Below are 23,574 nucleotides of genomic sequence, written 5' to 3' on the forward strand. Positions count from 1 at the left end.
AGTAAGTAACGTAAGGGTAAGAGAGATGTGTGGAAATAAAAAGAGCGTGGTTGAGAGAGCAGAAGAGGGTGTTTTGAAATGGTTTGGGCACATGGAGAGAATGAGTGAGGAAAGATTGACCAAGCGGATATATGTGTCAGAGGTGGAGGGAACGAGGAGAAGTGGGAGACCAAATTGGAGGTGGAAAGATGGAGTGAAAAAGATTTTGAGTGATCGGGACCTGAACATGCAGGAGGGTGAAAGGAGGGCAAGGAATAGAGTAAATTGGATCGATGTGGTATACCGGGGTTGACGTGCTGTCAGTGGATTGAATCAGGGCATGTGAAGCGTCTGGGGTAAACCATGGAAAGCTGTGTAGGTATGTATATTTGCGTGTGTGGACGTATGTATATACATGTGTATGGGGGTGGGTTGGGCCATATCTTTCGTCTGTTTCCTTGCGCTACCTCGCAAACGTGGGAGACAGCGACAAAGCAAAAAAAAGAAAAAAGAAATGTATATATAAACACATATAACAAGTAGTGGTGATGTGAGAAGGAGATGGAGTGAGTATTTTGAAGGTTTGTTGAATGTGTTTGATGATAGAGTGGCAGATGTGGGGTGTCTTGGTTGAGGTGGTGTAGAGTGGCAGATGTGGGGTGTCTTGGTTGAGGTGGTGTGCAAAGTGAGAGGGTTAGGGAAAATGATTTGGTAAATAGAGAAGAGGTAGTAAAAGCTTTACGGAAGATGAAAGCCGGCAAAGCAGCAGGTTTGGATGGCATTGCAGTGGAATTTATTAAAAAAAGGGGGTGACTGTATTGCTGACTGGTTGGTAAGGTTATTTAATGTATGTATGATTCATGGTGAGGTGCCTGAGGATTGGCGGAATGCTTGCATAGTGCCTTTGTACAAAGGCAAAGGGGATAAGAGTGAGTGCTCAAATTACAGAGGTATAAGTTTGTTGAGTATTCTTGGTAAATTATATGGGAGGGTATTGATTGAGAGGGTGAAGGCATGTACAGAGCATCAGATTGGGGAAGAGCAGTGTGGTTTCAGAAGTGGTAGAGGATGTGTGGATCAGGTGTTTGCTTTGAGGAATGTATGCGAGAAATACTTAGAAAAACAAATCCAGAAAAACAAATGGATTTGTATGTAGCATTTATGGATCTGGAGAAGGCATATGATAGAGTTGATAGAGATGCTCTGTGGAAGGTATTAAGAATATATGGTGTGGGAGGCAAGTTGTTAGAAGCAGTGAAAAGTTTTTATCGAGGATGTAAGGCATGTGTACGTGTAGGAAAAGAGGAAAGTGATTGGTTCTCAGTGAATGTAGGTTTGCGGCAGGGGTGTGTGATGTCTCCATGGTTGTTTAATTTGTTTATGGATGGGGTTGTTAGGGAGGTGAATGCAAGAGTTTTGGAAAGAGGGGCAAGGATGCAGTCTGTTGTGGATGAGAGAGCTTGGGAAGTGAGTCAGTTGTTGTTCGCTGATGATACAGCGCTGGTGGCTGATTCATGTAAGAAACTGCAGAAGCTGGTGACTGAGTTTGGTAAAGTGTGTGAAAGAAGAAAGTTAAGAGTAAATGTGAATAAGAGCAAGGTTATTAGGTACAGTAGGGTTGAGGGTCAAGTCAATTGGGAGGTAAGTTTGAATGGAGAAAAGCTGGAGGAAGTGAAGTGTTTTAGATATCTGGGAGTGGATCTGGCAGCGGATGGAACCATGGAAGCGGAAGTGAATCATAGGGTGGGGGAGGGGGCGAAAATTCTGGGAGCCTTGAAGAATGTTTGGAAGTCGAGAACATTATCTCGAGAAGCAAAAATGGGTATGTTTGAAGGAATAGTGGTTCCAACAATGTTGTATGGTTGCGAGGCGTGGGCTATGGATAGAGTTGTGCGCAGGAGGGTGGATGTACTGGAAATGAGATGTTTGAGGACAATATGTGGTGTGAGGTGGTTTGATCGAGTAAGTAATGTAAGTGTGAGAGAGATGTGTGGAAAAAAAAGAGTGTGGTTGAGAGAGCAGAAGAGGGTGTTTTGAAATGGTTTGGTCACGTGGAGATAATGAGTGGGGAAAGATTGACCAAGAGGATATATGTGTCAGAGGTGGAGGAAACGAGGAGAAGTGGGAGACCAAATTGGAGGTGGAAAGATGGAGTGAAAAAGATTTTGAGTGATCGGGGCCTGAACTTGCAGGAGGGTGAAAAGCGTGCAAGGAATAGAGTGAATTGGAACGATGTGGTATACCGGGGTCGACGTGCTGTCAATGGATTGAACCAGGGCATGTGAAGCGTCTGGAGTAAACCATGCAAAGTGTGTGGGGCCTGGATGTGGAAAGGGAGCTGTGGTTTCGGTGTATTATTACATGACAGCTAGAGACTGAGTGTGAACGAATGGGGCCTTTGGTGTTTTTCCTAGTGCTACCTCGCACACATGAAGGGGAGGGGTTGTTATTCCATGTGTGGCGAGGTGGCGATGGGAACAAATAGAGGCAGACAGTATGAATTATGTACATGTGTATATATGTATATGTCTGTGTGTGTATATATATGTGTACACTGAGATGTATAGGTATGTATATTGTGCGTGTGTGGACATGTATGTATATACATGTGTATGTGGGCGGGTTGGGCCATTCTTTCGTCTGTTTCCTTGCGCTACCTCGCTAACGCGTGAGACAGCGATAAAGCAAAATAATAAATAAATAAATATAATCACATGTATGTATTCATACTTGCTTGCCTTTATCCATTCTTTGTGCCATCCCACCCCACAGGAAACAGCATCACTACCCCTTGCAACAGCGAGGTAGTGCCAGGAAACATACAAAGAAAGGCCACATCTGCTCATATCCATTCTCTAGCATTCATGTGTGATGCACCAAAACCACATCTCCGTGTCCACTTCCAAGTCCCACAGACCTTTCCATGGTTTAACCCAGACATTTTGCATGCCCTGTTTCAGTCCATTAATGGCGTGTCAACCCCAGTATAACACATTGTTCAAATTCAGTCTATCCCATGCATGCCTTTCCCCTCTTGCATGTTCAGGCCCATGTGACTCATAATTTTTTCAATCCATCCTTCCACCTCCAATTTGTTCCCTCACTTCTCCCTGTTCCCTCCACTTCTGACACTCATGTTCTCTTTGTCAACCTTTCCTTACTCATTCTCTCCATATGTCCGCACCATTTCAACACACACACATCAACCTCTCCTCCCTTATTCTCTCAATATGTCCAGACCATTTCAACACGTGCTCTTCTGCTCTCTCACCCATACTTTTAAATACCACACCTCTCTCTTACCCTTTCATTACTTACATGATCAAACCACCTTACACCACATATTGTCCTTAAACATTTCATTTCTAACACATCCACCCTCTCTATAGCCCATGCTTCACAACCATATCATATTGTTGTAACTATTATTCCTTCAAACATACCCAGTTTTGCTCTCAAAGATAACATTCTCTCTTTCCATACTTTCCTCATCACTCCCAGAATCTTCGCTTCCTCCCCCACCCTATCACTCACTTTCGCTTTGATGGTTCCTTTCATTGCTAAGTCCACTCCCAGATATCTAAAACATTTTACTCCCTCCAGTTTTGACTCATTCAAACTTACATCCCAACTGACTTGTCCCACAATCTTGCTGAGCTTGATAACCTTGCTTGTATTCACATTTACTCTCAACTTTCTCCTTTCATACACTCTTCCAAACTGTCACCAACTTCTGCAGTTTCTTACTCAAATCAGTCACCAGTGCTGCATCATTGCTTGAACAGCAGCTGACTCACTTTCCAAGCCCTATCATCCCCAACAGACTGCATGTATTTTTTCTTTCTTTTTTTTTTCCTTTCTTGATCACCATTTCATGTGTTAGGCAGTGCCAGGAGCAGATGAAGAAAGGCCACATCCACTCACATTCATTCTGTAGCTGTCACTGTGTAATGCACAGAAACCACAACTCCCTTTCCACAATCAGGCCCTACAGTCCTTTCTATGGTTTATCCTAGATGCTTCAAGTACCCTGGTTCAGTCCATTGACTGCACATCAGCCTCTGTAAACCAATCATTCGAATTCACTCTATCCTGTGCTCGACTTTCACCTTCCAACATGTTCAGGCCCTGATTGCTCAGAATCTTGTTCACTCCATCCTTCCATCTCCAATTTGATCTCTCCTTTCTCCTTTTTCACTCTACAGATGACTATCATCAAACAATTCAGGCTCAACTTCCTTTGCTGGAGGATCTTTGACTGTGGGGAAAACTACCATGCACTGCCACCTTCACCACCACCCAGGCTCAGTGCATGGCCTTGAAGTTAAGACACAAAACTCAGTCCATGAATATCATCTGGATGCTAAGGCATCAGAAAGACACAAAACTCAGTCCATAAGTATCATCTGGATGCTAAGGCATCAAAGGTTTAACCAATCCACCTTCAATCCTTTGGTTATGTACCCTTTGATCTCCCTTACCAGATGTGAATCTGTGTCCTTGCTTATTTATTCTACTCTTTATTTGTTTAAGTTCCACTCTTATGACCCCCTTTGTTATCCTTGAATTGATTCTTCATTGTCCTTAATTGCACCTCATATTTTGTTAACTTTTGGTTTTTTCTTAGCTTTCCATAACATCTCCAAACATTTGATCTGTGATAGTTCCTCTTTCATCTCTCCCTCTCCAAACTTTTGATCTCTAATAGTTCCCGCTTCATCTCTCCCTTTTGTCGTTTAGTTGTAGATATTGTTATAACTAACTGGTTGAGAGGTTTCATGCTTTAGCTTTTTTATCATAATTTCCCTGCCTTCTTTAAGATTTCTGTTTATTTTGGCTCTAGGCAGCACTAAAATTCTTAAATTGATCCTGCAGAGTAATGCTTGTAACAGTATTGAAGCTTATTAGCACAAAAAAGACTGACATGATTAGAATTTGATTCTTCAGCTGATGCTGACAGTATTGCCTTTTGTATACAGTGAAACTAAACTCCCTTCCATTTAGTTACAGCAACACTTTTATACCATAACTTTTGTTACACCTGTTCATTTCACTGTGTTAGCCATTTCATATCTTAGTAATGTAATCTCCTTTGAAAGAACAACAGTTAATCAAATGATTTTCTGAAATTGGCTGCATTGCTGGGCATTTGATTTGAACCTGGAAAACTTCTATTTATTTGTCTATTATTTATAAGTACCCCAGGCCCAGTTTCTGTAAAAGAGTCTTGGTATTACCCAGGACCTTTCTTAAGGCTCCTGCCACCCAAGGTTGCATTTCATCCAATTACAGGGATATGTTGACTTGTTCGGAGTGAGTTTTCAGACAAGACTGTACTCTCAATGATACAGCCTCACCAAATGTGACTTCAACTGCGGTGTAACCTCGAGTAGGTTGAGCCCAGTAACTCAAGGAAATTTCACTTCTAGGCTCTATATACTCCTAAAATATAGCACATTCAAACTTGATATTCTTTACATGTATTGCATAGGTTTTCCTCTATATTCTGTTCCTCACCCCCCACCCCAGCCACTCCCCACACTTGTATATATTAGGCTTCATGAGCAGTAGACTCTCTGTAATCATGAAAAACAGGCCTGGAGTTATTTTCTGGTAAACTGCTGATTTTACACACACACACACACACACACACACCTTGGAATAGAAAAGATTGAGGGGTAACTTGATTTCAACCTTTAAGTTTTTATAAGGGATCAGTAATGTGTACCGTGAACATTTCTTCAAGAAAATGGCAAACATTATACATCATACCCATCAGTGTGATTTATTGATTTTTTTTTACAATGGCAAAACTTTAAAAGTTTTTAGAATTAACAGCTGAGTTAGTCAGATGCAGTGTTGTCAGTGTCAGATGGGTGCTGACAATGCTACCTTCACTACTGATGGAGAACCTTTTCCTGCCTAATCCTGATCAAATCGTGATGCTGAAAGAATTCTATTCAGTTTGTGTATATATCTATGATGGCCATTCTGTTTGGGAACTCTCATCAAGGGTTAGCCACAGCAAGTCTCCAATTATCCCTGTCCTCAGTGCCTCCCTTGCATACACCATTCCATGCATTCTTCCATCACTTCTTTCTCTCCTGTATTCTTCTACCCTATTTTTCTCTGTCACAGGCAGTCTTGCAGTCTTTCCACATACCCAAACCACCTCAAAGTATTACATTTCACTCACTCTACCATTCTGCAATTCATTTCCTTTGCCATTTCCTGCCATACCACATCTCTCATAAACCTCTTCGTTTCTTTCCTCATTCCATCTGGTCATATCACATGCTCTTCTCAAATAGCTTATTTCCACAGCCTGGATTCTTGACCTCTGTGACTCATTCCATATCTATGCTTTGGCTGCTTAGGTCAGGGTTGGGAGGACTATGCTGTTCCTTAATCCTCTCTGCTCTTCTGTACATCCACCTCTACCCTTCATTACTCTATTAAGAGACCCAGTGACTCTTCTGCCCTTTACTGCTCTCACCATTATCTCTTCTTCCCTATCAACAAACTTATCCAAGACAGCAGCTCCTAAATACCAAAATTCTCTCCTCTTCCAGTCTTTCTCCACCCATATCATAAGCACAATTTATTACACTTTCTTCTTTCACTCAGTATGGTTTTACAAAATCTATACTTTTACTCTGTTTCCTTTCAAACACCATTGATTTTCTTTTACTTGCATTTACATTCAGTTTCCTATTCTTACACATTTACATCCTTGTGCAGCTCCTTTTTACTCTCAGCAAACTACACAGTAACATCCACAAACAGGTTTGCCACTAGCTACCATTTCTCACTACCACATTCCATCTCTGTACCCCTTTTCCCTAGTTTTGATTTCCTCTCTCCTATCACTCCATCCATATGTATGTTAAAAAGCCACAGTGACATCACACAGACCTGCCTTACTCCGACATCTATAGCAGAACTTTTGCTTGACTCACCATCCACTCTTACATATGCATTTTCTCTTCAATAGAAGGCTTTCACACCATCCAACAGTTGTCCCTTTACTCCATATATCCATAACATCCCATAAAGCATTCCTCTCAAGTGTTGTATGCTTTCTTCAGATCCATAAAAGTTGCATACACTTCTTACCTGTCACTAAATACTTTTCCACAATCATCTTTACCACAAAAATCTGAGTCACACATCCCCTACCTTTCCTAAAAATGCCTTGCTCTTCACTTACTCTTCATTCAGTCACTTCCATCACTCTGTAATCAACCTTCTTGTATACACTTTTCCTGGCTTACTTAACTTACTTAATCCCCTATAATTGTTACGTACCTCCTTATAACCTTTTCGTTTGAATAAAGTAACAAAAATAGCTTTCACTCAATACTCAGGCACAACCTTCTGTTTCCATGCTAAATCACAAATCAGATGCAACTACTTTACCACACTTTCTCCTTCATACTTCAGCATTTCAGCCTTTCCTACATTCAGCCTCATTATTACCCTTCTTACCTCCTTTTTTGCTATAAGCCCTTGCACTGACATCCTTTTCCTTCCATCCTCCATACCCATGCATATAACAGCTGCTGCCTCTCCTTCTCCCACATTCATCAGTTCTTCTCAATACTCTTGCCATCTTTTTTTCATTTCCTCCTATTGATTCAGCAACTCTCCTCTCCTACTTCTCACATTAACATCTCCACCTCTCCTTTTTCACCTCTTCCAGCATAGTTTCTTATTATCCAGAAATGTTTCACTTAACTTCCTCCCAAAATCTTCATCTCTTTCTTTACTTTCCTTTATCAGCTTCGTAACATTCTGCTTACATATTTCCCTCCTTCTTTGCTGAACTTCCTCTGGTATATTCGTATTGAGCAATCTACCATATGCCTTTTTCTTCTCTCCCACAGTATTCATAATCTCTTCATTCCACCATGCATTGCCCTTTTTATTCCTATATCTCATGCCCTTTTTATTCCTATATCTCACGACCTTGTATCCAACTACTAATTCCCCCGCCTTTAATGACATTTCTTTAGATATTTTAAACAGCTCATTCACACATAACTGCATTCCTACATTCACTGCACTTATGTCTAAGCTTTCAGTTACCTTCTTGTAATACTCCTTTCTTTATTTTTTCAGGTTCATCTTCTTGCTTGTTGACACTTTTACCTCTCCATTCTCCATTACACCATGCCTCCACTTCTCCCTGATCCTCATCCTTACAAGAATTGTGAAATGGTGAGTCTCCAGAGAATCTTCTCACAACTCTAGCATCTAATACAGCCTTTCTCAGTCTTCTATCCTCAGCCACATAGTCAATCAAAGCCGTTTTGTCTTCTATCATTCTTCCTCCATGCATATCTGTGGATCATCTTGGGCTGAAAAAAGGTGTTTGCAAGGAATAAATCCCTCTTATCCCAAATATCTGCAAGATGACTTCTATTCTCATTTATTCCGGGCATTCCTCATTTGCCAACTATCTCACCAATATCATCACATACCACTTTCACTTTCATATTGATAACACCCAATATGACCATGTTTCTCTTATTCTCAAAACCATTTGTATAGTCGTTCAGATTTTTCTAGGAAAGCTTCATTTCATCTTTACCTCATACAGTCTTCATATTCACAGTCACATGTTGTGCTTATACCCATGCATACTTCACAGTCCCAGTCTTTCTTTTCATTCTCAGGATTCTTGATCCATTTCATCCATGCTCTGTAACACCCTCCCACACTCTCAGTGATAGCAGAATTGCACATCCTTCTTTCCTTCTTCTCCAGTAATTTTCATTCATTCCCATCCATACCACTCCTCCTTCCACACCCTCCCATACCTTGCATTCATTTCCATTTTCACTCCACACACCACTCTCCACTCACTTTGATGATCATCATTAAATAATTCAGGGTAGTCTTCTGCCTTTTTCTCTAAATCTAGCAATAAGCCACTCAGCTTTCTTCATAGAAATTTATGAAAATGTGTTATCATTTGCATGGCTTGATGGCAACTGACTTTGGGAAGAAATTATTGCTCACCACCAGCTCAGCTACCAACCAGGCTCATTGCTGTCTCAAGATTTAGGCACAAATCTCATTGCATAAATATCCATGTAGAGGCACTAGTAAAGTCACATTAATATCTGTCTGAAGGTATTAAGTTTTCTTTAACCTGTTTGTAGTTATCTGTTTGTACTTTATGGGGAGGGAGTTTTACACTCATGGTGCCCTAGGTGCTCCATCTCTTGAACTTTCTCTGTTATCATACTCCTATTTAAACTAATGTATGCTGTCCACATTTGCACTATCATCATTATGCTATAAAACACATCTTTATGTCTGTTCTTACAAGGTTCTTAGTTTCATGGTATGGCCACTTGTTGCTCTGTTGTTGCATCTTTCTAAGACTTGTCCACCATTGACATCAAAAAAGTTTATATAATGTAAAGGATGTGAATGCATGTATGTGTTTTTCATTTTTCTTATTGGCACCATATTTATAGTTTTGACAGAAAAGGAGCTATAAGCCCTTACAAGGAAACCTAGAAGTGTTTGTTTAAAGGTGAAGTTGAAAGAGTTCATACAAGATCATGGTGCTAATAGTTAATAAGGGCAGTTCAGAATGAGTTTTGGTGTAGTGGTACAAAATTTGGTATCCAAAATTTTGTCTATTAAAGAAGTATTCTCCATTAAAGAAATATGGGAGGATGTTGACAGGTCATCACATTTCTAGCTGTTCATAGAATGTTAAATGGGGTTGAGGTGTATTTTTAAGTGCAGCTTTGTCATTCAGATTGCATATCTCAGGTGACCTTGACATTAGGAAGTAAATCAAGGGCTTACAATAGCAATGTCTGAAGGACTGTAAAGTGTGGAGATTGATCCCTGAGTTTGGGATTTTGAGCAAGATGGAAGGATGGATAGAAAACTGGGCTTGCTAGATATGAAATAGAGTAGAAAATGAAATGGTTTTGCAGGGAAAGAGTGGAGTGTTAAGGTGGTCTGGGTTACAAGAAATATTGAGTACTAGGAACAGTCAAAAGCCACATTCACTTACATCCATTCTCTAGCTGTCATGTGCAATGCACTGAAACCACAGTGCCCTTTCCACAGCCAGGCCAGGCCCCATATGCTTCATATGCCCTGGTTCAGTCCACTGATGGCATGTCGGCCCCCATACACCACATTGCTTCAGTTCATTCTGTCCTATGCTTACCTTTAACCCTTCTGCATGTTCAGGCCCTTAGCACTCATAATCTTTTTTGCTCCATCCCTCCATTCTAATTTGGTCTCCTCCCCATCCTTGTCCCTTTAACTACTGACACATGTATTCCTGTTTGTCAACTTCTCACTCATTATCTCCATATGTCCATTGGTAATGTAGAAAATTTTTAGGGAAACCTTTTAACAGATATTACTTTTGAAGCTACAGCATATCTTTCAAGTGGTAAGATTTAATCTTTATTCTTTTCTGACAGATTTTAGGTACGTTACAAAATCTAGTAGAGACTGAAGTACGGTTTAGTGACGCTAGATGTGCTAAAGTGTTACCCTTAGCGATATCTGCATACAAAGATGGACTGCCTCCACACTATACTCAGATGCATCATCAAGAAAAGGTTAGTTTGAATTGTATGAGTATCCTCATTTGCTTAAGGATTGTGTTTATTTGGTTTCGTATTTGAATACATAAGCTTGTCACAGATTTTGAACTTGCCAACCAGTGTTTGTTTGCCTTTCGAAATTCTGTTTGTTTGATCAAGTTGGTATATCAAAATTGCAATCATACTCTTCTTTCAGTCTTATTACTCTTAACAGGACAAAACTATTTTTAACATGGCAACCAACTAGAGTTTATTTTTGTGTGGTGGATCACCATGCAAGGATGATTGAATACGTCCAGACCTTGAATAGCACTGTAGTATGTTCCTGGAAAAGTCTGTGTTTCTCTAGAACATAGACATAGAGTCACTTATGACATCAGGTCCAGTAGATATATGTATATATATATATATATATATATATATATATATATATATATATATATATATCCCTGGGGATAGGGGAGAAAGAATACTTCCCACGTATTCCCTGCGTGTCGTAGAAGGTGACTAAAAGGGGAGGGAGCGGGGGGCTGGAAATCCTCCCCTCTTAATTTTTTTTAATTTTCCAAAAGAAGGAACAGAGAAGGGGGCCAGGTGAGGATATTCCCTCAGTGGCCCAGTTCTCTGTTCTTAACGCTACCTCGCTAACGCGGGAAATGGCGAATAGTTTGAAAAAAAAAAAAAAAAAAAAAAAAAAATATATATATATATACCATCTTGACCAACACCTGTATGATTTTTATTTTTACCTTGGTAGTGATATATTCAAATAACTATGCATGAAAAAGTTAGGCAAATGCAGGGTTAGCTTAGAAAGAATGCTCTTAAGTTTTGACATCTAGATACTGAAGAAGTGAAGTTTGTGGAAGGTTTTTAATGGAGAGAGAGGATGATACCTTAATGACTGGAGGTTTTACCCACCTCTTTCACCCTACAGGTAAGCTGCATTACAGAGCCAATCATCTCCTTGAAGCCTCCTGATAGTGGCTAATTTATCTTCCAAGGAGGTTTTTTGCTTCTTGCTTGACACATCTGCTGACAGAGAATTAGCTGGGCATTTAGGTCCTATGACATGAAATGGGATTTACAAATTTTATTCACACACACAGGAGACCAACTGGAGATGATACCATGTGGTAACCAAGGTGCCTGCTAGAGGCTCCAATCTTTTCCTACAATCTATTAGGATGTGCGTGAAGCACACATCACATTCTTTCAGATTGGCACAAAAGTATCTAGATTTCTTTATTTGATTTTAACCAAAAAAATATGAGCACCTTACATAGGCATACGTTAACCATGTACTGAAAATCAGTGCATTTAATGAACAAACAATGGATGAAAAATGTTAAAATTCCAAAGGGTGATGTCATAGTAATTCTAAGTAAACATTTCAAAGAAAAACAATCCACAGCTCTCAATTGAAAAAGAGAGTACCTAACTACAAGTACTTGTAACAAGAGCTTGTGAAAATAGCAGGGCTGGCACAAAGCACTCACCACATTTGACTTCTTTTAGCTGCCACCTGCATTACATAGTTATCAATTTTTGGTTCATTTGGGACTAATTTCAACCATTTTCAGGGTTTCTTTTAAATCCTTCTGTAGTTTCTTGTTCTGTGCATATTTTTTTTGTTTCTTCTGCCAGAGCAGTGAACAATCATTCTTGCTTCCTAGCTGGGTGTCATATATTTTTGTCTGATTTATTTTCAGTGTTTCATGGTATTCTTTAAGACTTCATGACTCTGTATTTTTCCTGTTGAAAGGCTTTCAGGTTTAATAAATTTTCTTTTGTACCTTCAATTAGTGGCCATGCATAGATAATCATGTAGCATTCTCTTCTTCCTGTTAGGTTATATATCTGCAGTTCTTTCAGCCTTTCATGGTAGTCCATATGTTCCATCCCCTAGATTTTGCTTCTCAAGTGCCTCTGAATTGGTGTACATGTGGTGTTGAGTGTTGTAAATGGAAATGATGAAGAGCTTGTAGATTTGTGCACTGAAAAAGGACTGGTGATAGGGAATATCTGGTTTAAAAAGAGAGATATACATAAGTATACCTATGTAAATAGGAGAGATGGCCAGAGAGCATTATTGAATTACGTGTTAACTGATAGGCGCTCGAAAGAGAGACTTTTGGACGTTAATGCGCTGAGAGGTGCCCCTAGAGGGATGTCTAATCATTATCTTATGGAAGCGAAGGTGAAGATTTGTAGAGGTTTTCAGAAAAGAAGAGAGAATGTTGGGGTGAAGAGAAGAGAGGGTGTTGGGGTGAAGAGAGTGGTGAGAGTGAGCTTGGGAAGGAGGCTTTTGTGAGGAAGTACCTGGAGAGACTGAGTACAGAATGGAAAAAGGTGAGAGCAAAGGACATAAGGGGAGTGTAGGAGGAATGGAATGTATTTAGGGAAGCATTGATGGCTTGCGCAAAAGATGCTTGTGGCATGAGAAGCATGGGAAGTGGGCAGATTAGAAAGGGTAGTGAGTGGTGGGATGAAGAAGTAAGATTCTTAGTGAAAGAGAAGAGAGAGGCATTTGGAAGATTTTTGCAGGGAAATAATGCAAATGACTGGGAGATATATAAAAGAAACAGGCAGGAGGTCAAGAGAAAGGTGTAAGAGGTGAAAAAGAGGGCAAATTAGAGTTGGAGTGAGAGAGTATCATTAAATTTTAGGGAGAATAAAAAGATGTTTTGGAAAATGGTAAATAAAGTGCGTAAGACAAGAGAGCAAATAGGAACATCGATGAAGGGGGCTAATGGGGAGGTGACAACAAGTAGTGGTGATGTGAGAAGGAAATAGAGTGAGTATTTTGAAGGTTTGTTGAATGTGTTTGATGATAGAGTGACAGATATAGGGTGTTTTGGTCGAGATAGTGTGTGAAGTGAGAGGGTTAGGGAGAATGATTTGGTAAACAGAGAAGAGGTAGTAAAAGCTTTGCTTAAGATGAAAGCTGGCAAGGCAGCAGGTTTGGATGGTATTGCAGTGGAATTTATTAAAAAAGGGGATGACTGTATTGTTGACTGGTTGGTAATGATATTTTATGTATGTATGACTCATGGTGAGGTGCATAAGGATTGGCGGAATGCATGCATAGTGCCATTGTACAAAGACAAAGGGGATAAAGGTGAGTGCTCAAATTACAGAGGTATAAGTCTTTTGAGTATTCCTGGGAAATTATATGGGAGGGTATTGATTGAGAGGATAAAGGCATGTACAGAGCATCAGATTTGGGAAGAGCAGTGTGGTTTCAGAAGTGGTATAGGATGTGTGGATCAGGTGTTTGCTTTGAAAAATGTATGTGAGAAATACTTAGAAAAGCAAATGGATTTGTATGTAGCATTTATGGATCTTGAGATGGCATATGATAGAGTTGATAGAGATGCAAAGTATTTATCGAGGATGTAAGGCATGTGCATGTGTAGGAAGAGAGGAAAGTGATTGGTTCTCAGTGAATTATGGTTAGTGGCAGGGGTGTGTAATGTCTCCATGGTTGTTTAATTTGTTTATGGATGGGAATGTTAGGGAGATGAATGCAAGAGTTTTGGAGAGAGGGGCAAGTATGCAGTCTGTTGTGGAGGAGAGAGCTTGGGAAGTGAGTCAGTTGTTGTTCGCTGATGATACAGCACTGGTGGCTGATTTGGGTGAGAAACTGCAGAAGCTGGTGACTGAGTTTGGTAAAGGGTGTGAAAGAAGAAAGCTGAGAGTAAATGTGAATAAGAGCAAGGTTATTAGGTACAGGAGGGTTGAGGGACAAGTCAATTGGTATGTAAGTTTGATTGGAGAAAAACTGGAGGAAGTGAAGTGTTTTAGATATCTGGGAATGGATTTGGCAGAGGATGGAACCATGGAAGTGGAAGTGAACCATAGGGTGGGGGAGGGGGCGAAAGTTCTGGGAGTGTTGAAGAATGTGTGGAAGTCGAGAACATTATCTTGGAAAGCAAAAAGGAGTATGTTTGAAGGAATAGTGGTTCCAACAATGATATATGGTTGCGAGGCATGGGCTATAGATAGAGTTGTGCGGAGGAGGGTGGATGTGCTGGAAATGAGATGTTTGAGGACAATATGTGATGTGAGGTGGTTTGATCGAGTAAGTAATGTAGGGTAAGAGAGATATGTAGTAATAAAAAGAATGTGGTTGAGAGAGCAGAAGAGGGTGTTTTGAAATAGTTTGGTCACACAGAGAGAATGAGTGAGGAAAGATTGATTGAGAGGATATCTGTGTCAGAGGTGGAGGGAACGAGGAGAAGTGGGAGACCAAATTGAAGGTGGAAAGATGGAGTGAAAAAGATTTTGAGGGATCAGGGCCTGAACATGCAGGAGGATGAAAGGCGTGCAAGGAATAGAGTGAATTTGAACGATGTGGTATACCGGGGTCAACGTGCTGTCAGTGGATTGAACCAGAGCAGGTGAAGTGTCTGGGGTAAACCATGGAAAGTTTTGTGGGGCCTGGATGTGGAAAGGGAGCTGTGGTTTCGATGCATTATACATGACAGCTAGAGACTGAGTTTGAACGAATGTGGCCTTTGTTGTTTTTTCCTAGCGCTATCTTGCGCACATGCGGGGGGAGTGGGGGGTTATTTCATGTGTGACGGGGTGGCGACAGGAATGAATAAGGACAGACACTATGAATTATGTACATGTGTATATATGTATATGTCTTTGTGTGTAGATATATGTATAAGTTGAGATGTATAGGTATGTATATGTGTATGTGGGTGGGTTGAGCCATTCTTTTGTCTGTTTCCTTGCGCTACCTAGCTAACACGGGAGACAGCGACAAAGCATAATAAGAAATAAGAAAAACTATATTTCATCCATTCTTTTACTTTGGTAATATGTAGAAATTTTTTAGATATTCCATCATAATATGCTAAAATATTTGAGAGTAAAGCCAGAGTATCATGCGAGTTGCCATTGCACTTGTGATATTGTTTATTTTGCCTACATTAAATAGTTTGATATATTTTGTTTTGTATAGAATTTTTTTTAATTAAAATCATTGATTCATTAATAATTTTTTTCTAACATGAAAATTATATTTGTTAATTTAAAAGCTACACCAGAGAAACAGTTTTGTCAGAGTCAGGTTGGCACAGACATCACTGCTCTCACTTCTGTTAGAAACACCTTTTGCCTCATCTTGCTCAGTTTTCAGTGCTAGAAAAATTTGTGGCCATGGAATCACTATCCCAATACAGGTCATCATCACCTGAGAAATCAGGATCACAGGCCTTTTCCTGTAAATGTAGCTAAATTTCAGTAGGTATCCTCCCTAGAAAACTCAGGAGAATATGCTGTCATTAACAAGGCTGGAATATTGCAGACTGTGGGGAGAAATTATTGTACAATGTTGTACCAGCAACCACCCAGCTTGACAGGCAACCTTGCAGTAGAAACGTGAAACCCAGCACATAGATATCCATGTAGAGGAATTAAGGGGTTAAAGGGTAGGTGTTGGTTAAAGCACACAGTGGTATTGGATCATTCCTTAGCTTTATTCCAGAGGGACTCGAGGCTCTCCTATTTTCCTTGCTTATTTACCATTACTGTTGAGAGAATTTTTTTGCATTTTTTTTTTTTTTTTTGCCATGCCCACATCTTGCATATCTTTTTTTGTTATTTTATTACTTATTCAATGTTAGGTAAGTTTTGATATCACTACATTTTATCCATGTTCTTTAGAGTTATGACTGATAGCCATCTGTAAGTTCCATTGTCTATTCTATCTATCTGTATCTCAGATGCCTGTTCCCTTCTGCCTTCTGAAACTCCTTAAAGGTTGTAGCCACAGCATAACAAGTGAACTTCAGTGCTGCTTCTTCCCTTTTAGTACCTCACCCTTAACAGGCCACTTGCAAAGGGCAAGTCTAGTGCAGTGTTTACAGAGGCTCCTACCTAATATTCATACAGACTACTTCTGCTTAATGCTCCTGCCAAGTGTTCCTACCTACTACTTCTGTCTAATGCTCCTACCTAAATGTTCCTATCTACTACTTCTCTCTGTTGCTCCTACTATTTTCCCAAAAGGCAGGGCTCAGTAACTGCATAGTAGAAAGGGTTACAGATTTAGGCATCCCTGCTCCTTATCTAGCTTGCAGAGTTGGGGTTAGGAATTCCTGAAAAGGTTCATGTATGCATTTTAAACACCACTTGTAAATGGGGACATAAGTAAAGGTAATAGATTGAGAGATAAGTGGAAGTTGTAAATGTAAGTTGACTTGAACCAAATAAGGGTTAAGTTATGGGGGTAATGAAGATGTATGGAGTGGTGAAATCCTGTAGTGAAAACAGTGATGTAGATGTTTACAAAATAAGTATTTGATTTTGAAAATTTAATGAAATAAAGTATGTTTGTGTTACACAGAATTAGTTCAAATCATGACAGTATAGTGCTTTCATCAGCATGCTTTATTATCACATTATTAGTATGTGTGTCATTTGTTACAGAAAACTAAATCATATTTAGATTAGTTAGAAATGTGGCAATATTTTTGAGTTTAGCTGCATTGTTTTAATGTTGTATGTGGAAAGTATTAACATAAGGTATTAGAATATTTTATCACTGAAAGTGTAATCATAAAAAAGAAAGATTTTTCATCATTTTTCTTTGGGGTTTCATGCTTGTCTTGGAAGAAAACTCCTGCAATCACACATTCTTTATTGTACATGATTTGGCATGTCATTCTGCTTGTATTATCATTGTAAAGAAGAAAATTAAACTTCACTTTTAACTAAATGGTCACTTTTGAACCTCAGATGGAACTGGCCCTCAGTGTGCTTAGTGCTCAAGCTCGGGGACCAATGTATGAGGATTATGTAACTCAGGTAGAGAAAGCTTGTGAACAAATTTGGCAAGATGGACGAATGGGTTGTGAAACATTATCTCTAACAGGCAATACCTGTAAACATCCCAGGCACAAGACTCCTCAGGACACAGATGATGACAGGTGAGAGCAAGCTGCTGAAATTAACATATACAAGTATGCAGCTAGTTAGAGTATTAGTATGGAAGATTATATTAATATAAAAGTATAACTAGAAGTGAAATTGAGTATATGAAGTTTTTACCAGCATCATCTATTGGCATGAAACGATATTACTCAGAGAAGAAAAAAAATATGATTAATTATGAGATTACGATCATGTTCGACTCCCATGAAGATCATAAATCTTTGTGGTACTGCAGCATTCATTGAACTCATCTGCTCTGGTCAGAAGATGGATGAGCTGCTTGCTGCCACAGCAAGGCTTCAACTTACAACAGGGTTATGTTCCTGGACAGTCGTCTCAAGTTGAATCCATACATCATAGGTGAAACCGCTGAAACCCATATTGTCAGGGGGATTATGTTTCTTTGGAACTCTTATGGATGGATTTTACTGTACCTGACACAACTTAGTAGGTCACCCATATACGCTGCCATATTCATTTATGATATAATTTACAGATATTTTATATGGTAATTGAAAACTTACTGATTAAAGGCCTCAGGTGTTTTAGAGAGGGATTAGGTGGGCTGAGGTATGCTGTGAGAGGAAGGGGCACAAAGGTTATTTACAGCACTTTCTGAATGATCTGATTCACCTTAGTGTTGCCATATCACAAGTAATGCAGATGATATTCTAATAGACTTACTAAAACACTTGGTGATGAAATCTTAAGATGGTGGTGGAGTGGAATGAGATTACTGGTATGAAGAGGGAGGAGTCTTAGGTTTGTTTACACTACCCCCAGAATCATCTGATCTACCCTCTGTTTCTGCTGGAGTACAATCAGATCTCAGCTGAAAAGCCTACACTCTTTGTGGATGTGGTAAATGATACGGTATTGGTGAATATACACAAACTTATTGCCAGCTGATGTGTTATAGATTAAAGGGTATTTGCTGGGACATAATTATAATGTGCATTGTGAGTACAAAGTACCTTGAATATTGTGATACTCCTTATTATTAAAAGAAAATATTGTTTTAGACATTGAAGATTTATAGAAGAAAACTTTTTTGTTTCAATAAGTCGCTAGTTGATGCACAGCATTTCAAGTTGATATGATGTGCTCTAATTCTAAAGTGTCTTGAATGAAAAGTAGTGCATCTGAAAGCACTGACCTGAAGCCTTGCTGTACTGGACAGAAGACAGGGTAACCCTGTGTTGACTAAGTATCCCAAATGGTATGCAGTTTCTAGCTTTTACCTTTGTTAGTATGACACGGTATTGATAGTCACTCATTGAAACAGTATACTCACATTGTTCATAATGTAGTTTCATCCTGGTATTAGGAATAGATATCCTTAACATGGATCCCTAAAAGTAATTATGATTATTTATTTTATTTATTGGGAGGTGAGTTTGAATGGAGAAAAACTGGAGGAAGTGAAGTGTTTTAGATATCTGGGAGTGGATCTGGCAGCGGATGGAACCATGGAAGCGGAAGTGGATCATAGGGTGGGGGAGGGGGCGAAAATTCTGGGGGCCTTGAAGAATGTGTGGAAGTCGAGAACATTATCTCGGAAAGCAAAAATGGGTATGTTTGAAGGAATAGTGGTTCCAACAATGTTGTATGGTTGCGAGGCGTGGGCTATGGATAGAGTTGTGCGCAGGAGGATGGATGTGCTGGAAATGAGATGTTTGAGGACAATGTGTGGTGTGAGGTGGTTTGATCGAGTGAGTAACGTAAGGGTAAGAGAGATGTGTGGAAATAAAAAGAGCGTGGTTGAGAGAGCAGAAGAGGGTGTTTTGAAGTGGTTTGGGCACATGGAGAGAATGAGTGAGGAAAGATTGACCAAGAGGATATATGTGTCGGAGGTGGAGGGAACGAGGAGAAGAGGGAGACCAAATTGGAGGTGGAAAGATGGAGTGAAAAAGATTTTGTGTGATCGGGGCCTGAACATGCAGGAGGGTGAAAGGAGGGCAAGGAATAGAGTGAATTGGAGCGATGTGGTATACCGGGGTTGACGTGCTGTCAGTGGATTGAATCAAGGCATGTGAAGCGTCTGGGGTAAACCATGGAAAGCTGTGTAGGTATGCATATTTGCGTGTGTGGATGTATGTATATACATGTATATGGGGGGGGGTTGGGCCATTTCTTTCGTCTGTTTCCTTGCGCTACCTCGCAAACGCGGGAGACAGCGACAAAGTATAAAAAAAAAAAGAAAAAAAATTATTTATTTTGCTTTGTTGCTGTCTCCCACGTTAGCGAGGTAGCGCAAGGAAACAGACGAAAGAAATGGCCCAACCCGCCCACATACACATGTATATACATACACGTCCACACGCAAATATACATACCTATACATCACAATGTACACTTATACATACACACACAGACATATACATATATACACATGTGCATAATTCATACTGTCTGCCTTTATTTGTTCCCATCGCCACCTCGCCACACATGGAATAACAACCCCCTCCCCCTCATGTGTGCTAGGTAGCGCTAGGAAAAGACACCAAAGGCCCCATTCGTTCACTCTCAGTCTCTAGCTGTCATGTAATAATGCACCGAAACCACAGCTCCCTTTCCACATCCAGCCCCACACAACTTTCCATGGTTTACCTCAGACGCTTCACATGCCCTGGTTCAATCCACTGACAGCATGCGACCCTGGTATACCACATCGTTCCAATTCACTCTATTCCTTGCACGCCTTTCACCCTCCTGCATGTTCAGGCCCCGATCACTCAAAATCTTTTTCACTCCATCTTTCCACCTCCAATTTGGTCTCCCACTTCTCCTCATTCCCTCCACCTCTGACACATATATCCTTTTGGTCAATCTTTCCTCACTCATTCTCTCCATGTGACCAAACCATTTCAAAACACACTCTTATGCTCTCTCAACCACACTCTTTTTATTTCCACACATCTCTCTTACCCTTACATTACTTACTCGATCAAACCACCTCACACCACATATTGTCCTCAAACATCTCATTTCCAGCACATCCACCCCCTCCTGCGCACAACTCTATCCATAGCCCACGCCTCGCAACCATACAACATTGTTGGAACCACTATTCCTTCAAACATACCCATTTTTGCTTTCCAAGATAATGTTCTCGACTTCCACACATTCTTCAAGGCTCCCAGAATTTTCGCCCCCTCCCCCACCCTATGATTCACTTCCGCTTCCATGGTCCCATCCACTGCCAGATCCACTCCCAGATATCTAAAACACTTCACTTCCTCCAGTTTTTCTCCATTCAAACTTACCTCCCAATTGCCTTGACCCTCAACCCTATTGTACCTAATAACCTTGCTCTTATTCACATTTACTCTTAACTTTCTTCTTTCACACACTTTACCAAACTCAGTCACCAGCTTCTGCAGTTTCTTACATGAATCAGCCACCAGCGCTGTATCATCAGCGAACAACAACTGACTCACTTCCCAAGCTCTCTCATCCACAACAGACTGCATACTTGCCCCTCTTTTCAAAACTCTTGCATTCACCTCCTTAACAACCCCATCCATAAACAAATTAAACAACCATGGAGACATCACACACCCCTGCCGCAAACCTACATTCACTGAGAACCAATCACTTTCCTCTCTTCCTACACGTACACATGCCTTACATCCTCAATAAAAACTTTTCACTGCTTCTAACAACTTGCCTCCCACACCATATATTCTTAAAACCTTCCTCAGAGCATCTCTATCAACTCTATCATATGCCTTCTCCAGATCCATAAATGCTACATACAAATCCATTTGTTTTTCTAAGTATTTCTCACATACATGGAGAGAATGAGTGAGGAAAGATTGACCAAGAGAATATATGTGTCGGAGGTGGAGGGAACGAGGAGAAGAGGGAGACCAAATTGGAGGTGGAAAGATGGAGTGAAAAAGATTTTGTGTGATCGGGGCCTGAACATGCAGGAGGGTGATAGGAGGGCAAGGAATAGAGTGATTTGGAGCGATGTGGTATACCGGGGTTGACGTGCTGGCAGTGGATTGAATCAAGGCATATGAAGCGTCTGGGGTAAACCATGGAAAGCTGTGTAGGTATGTATATTTGCGTGTGTGGACGTATGTATATACATGTGTATGGGGGTGGGTTGGGCCATTTCTTTCGTCTGTTTCCGTGCGCTACCTCGCAAACGCTGGAGACAGCGACAAAGCAAAAAAAAAAGAAAAAAAAAAAAAATTCTTCAAAGCAAACACCTGATCCACACATCCTCTACCACTTCTGAAACCACACTGCTCTTCCCCAATCTGATGCTCTGTACATGCCTTCACCCTCTCAATCAATACCCTCCCATATAATTTACCAGGAATACTCAACAAACTTATACCTCTGTAATTTGAGCACTCACTCTTATCCCCTTTGCCTTTGTACAATGGCACTATGGAAGCATTCCGCCAATCCTCAGGCACCTCACCGTGAGTCATACATACATTAAATAACCTTACCAACCAGTCAACAATACAGTCACCCCCTTTTTTAATAAATTCCACTGCAATACCATCCAAACCTGCTGCCTTGCCGGCTTTCATCTTCCGTAAAGCTTTTACTACCTCTTCTCTATTTACCAAATCATTTTCCCTAACCCTCTCACTTTGCACACCACCTCGACCAAAACACCCTATATCTGCCACTCTATCATCAAACACATTCAACAAACCTTCAAAATACTCACTCCATCTCCTTCTCACATCACCACTACTTGTTATCACCTCCCCATTAGCCCCCTTCACTGAAGTTCCCATTTGCTCCCTTGTCTTATGCACTTTATTTACCTCCTTCCAAAATATCTTTTTATTCTCCCTGAAATTTAATGATACTCTCCCACCCCAACTCTCATTTGCCCTCTTTTTCACCTCTTGCACCTTTCTCTTGACCTCCTGCCTCTTTCTTTTATACCTCTCCCACTCATTTGCATTTTTTCCCTGCAAAAATCATACAAATGCCTCTCTCTTCTCTTTCACTAATAATCTTACTTCTTCATCCCACCACTCACTACCTTTTCTAATCAACCCACCTCCCACGCTTCTCATGCCACAAGCATCTTTTGCGCAAGCCATCACTGCTTCCCTAAATACATCCCATTCCTCCCCCACTCCCCTTACCTCCTTTGTTCTCACCTTTTCCCATTCTGTACTCAGTCTCTCCTGGTACTTACTCACACAAGTCTCCTTCCCAAGCTCACTTACTCTCACCACTCTCTTCACCCCAACATTCTCTCTTCTTTTCTGAAAACCCCCACAAATCTTCACCTTCGCCTCCACAAGATAATGATCAGACATCCCTCCTGTTGCACCTCTCAGCACATTAACATCCAAAAGTCTCTCTCGTGCATCTATCAATTAACACATAATCCAATAACACTCTCTGGCCATCTCTCCTACTTACATACGTATACTTATGTATATCTCGCTTTTTAAACCAGGTATTCCCAATCACCAGTCCTTTTTCAGCACATAAATCCACAAGCTCTTCACCATTTCCATTTACAACACTGAACACTACATGTATACCAATTATTCCCTCAAGTGCCACATTACTCACCTTTGCATTCAAATCACCCATCACTATAACCCGGTTTCATGCATCAAAACCACTAAGACACTCATTCAGCTGCTCCCAAAACACTTGCCTCTCATGATCTTTCTTCTCATGCCCAGGTGCATATGCACCAATAATCACCCATCTCTCTCCATCAACTTTCAGTTTTACTCATATCAATCTAGAATTTACTTTCTTACACTCTATCAAATACTCCCACAACTCCTGATTCAGGAGTAGTGCTACTCCTTCCTTTGCTCTTGTCCTCTCACAAACCCCTGACTTTACTCCCAAGACATTCCCAAACCACTCTTCCCCTTTACCCTTGAGCTTCGTTTCACTCAGAGCCAAAACATCCAGGTTCCTTTCCTCAAACATACTACCTATCTCTCCTTTTTTCTCATCTTGGTTACATCCACACACATTTAGACACCAATCTGAGCCTTCGAGGAGGATGAGCACTCCTCGCGTGACTCCTTCTGTTTCCCCTTTTAGA

At 40.5% G+C, this 23,574-nt stretch overlaps 1 protein-coding gene across 4 annotated transcripts in view; it reads left to right on the forward strand.

Moving 5' to 3' along the window:
• Positions 1-23,574, forward strand: part of LOC139749459 (nonsense-mediated mRNA decay factor SMG8) — a 138,370-nt gene that overhangs the window by 49,063 nt on the left and 65,733 nt on the right. For all 4 annotated transcript variants that reach the window (XM_071663355.1, XM_071663356.1, XM_071663358.1 and 1 more), the window contains exons 7-8: positions 10,443-10,583; positions 17,322-17,512. In XM_071663355.1, the coding sequence (XP_071519456.1) occupies positions 10,443-10,583; positions 17,322-17,512 (332 nt within the window). The remainder of the gene's footprint in view (positions 1-10,442; positions 10,584-17,321; positions 17,513-23,574) is intronic.

The sequence above is a fragment of the Panulirus ornatus genome, chromosome 7, assembly GCF_036320965.1.
Source record: "Panulirus ornatus isolate Po-2019 chromosome 7, ASM3632096v1, whole genome shotgun sequence".
Lineage (NCBI taxonomy): Eukaryota > Metazoa > Arthropoda > Malacostraca > Decapoda > Palinuridae > Panulirus > Panulirus ornatus.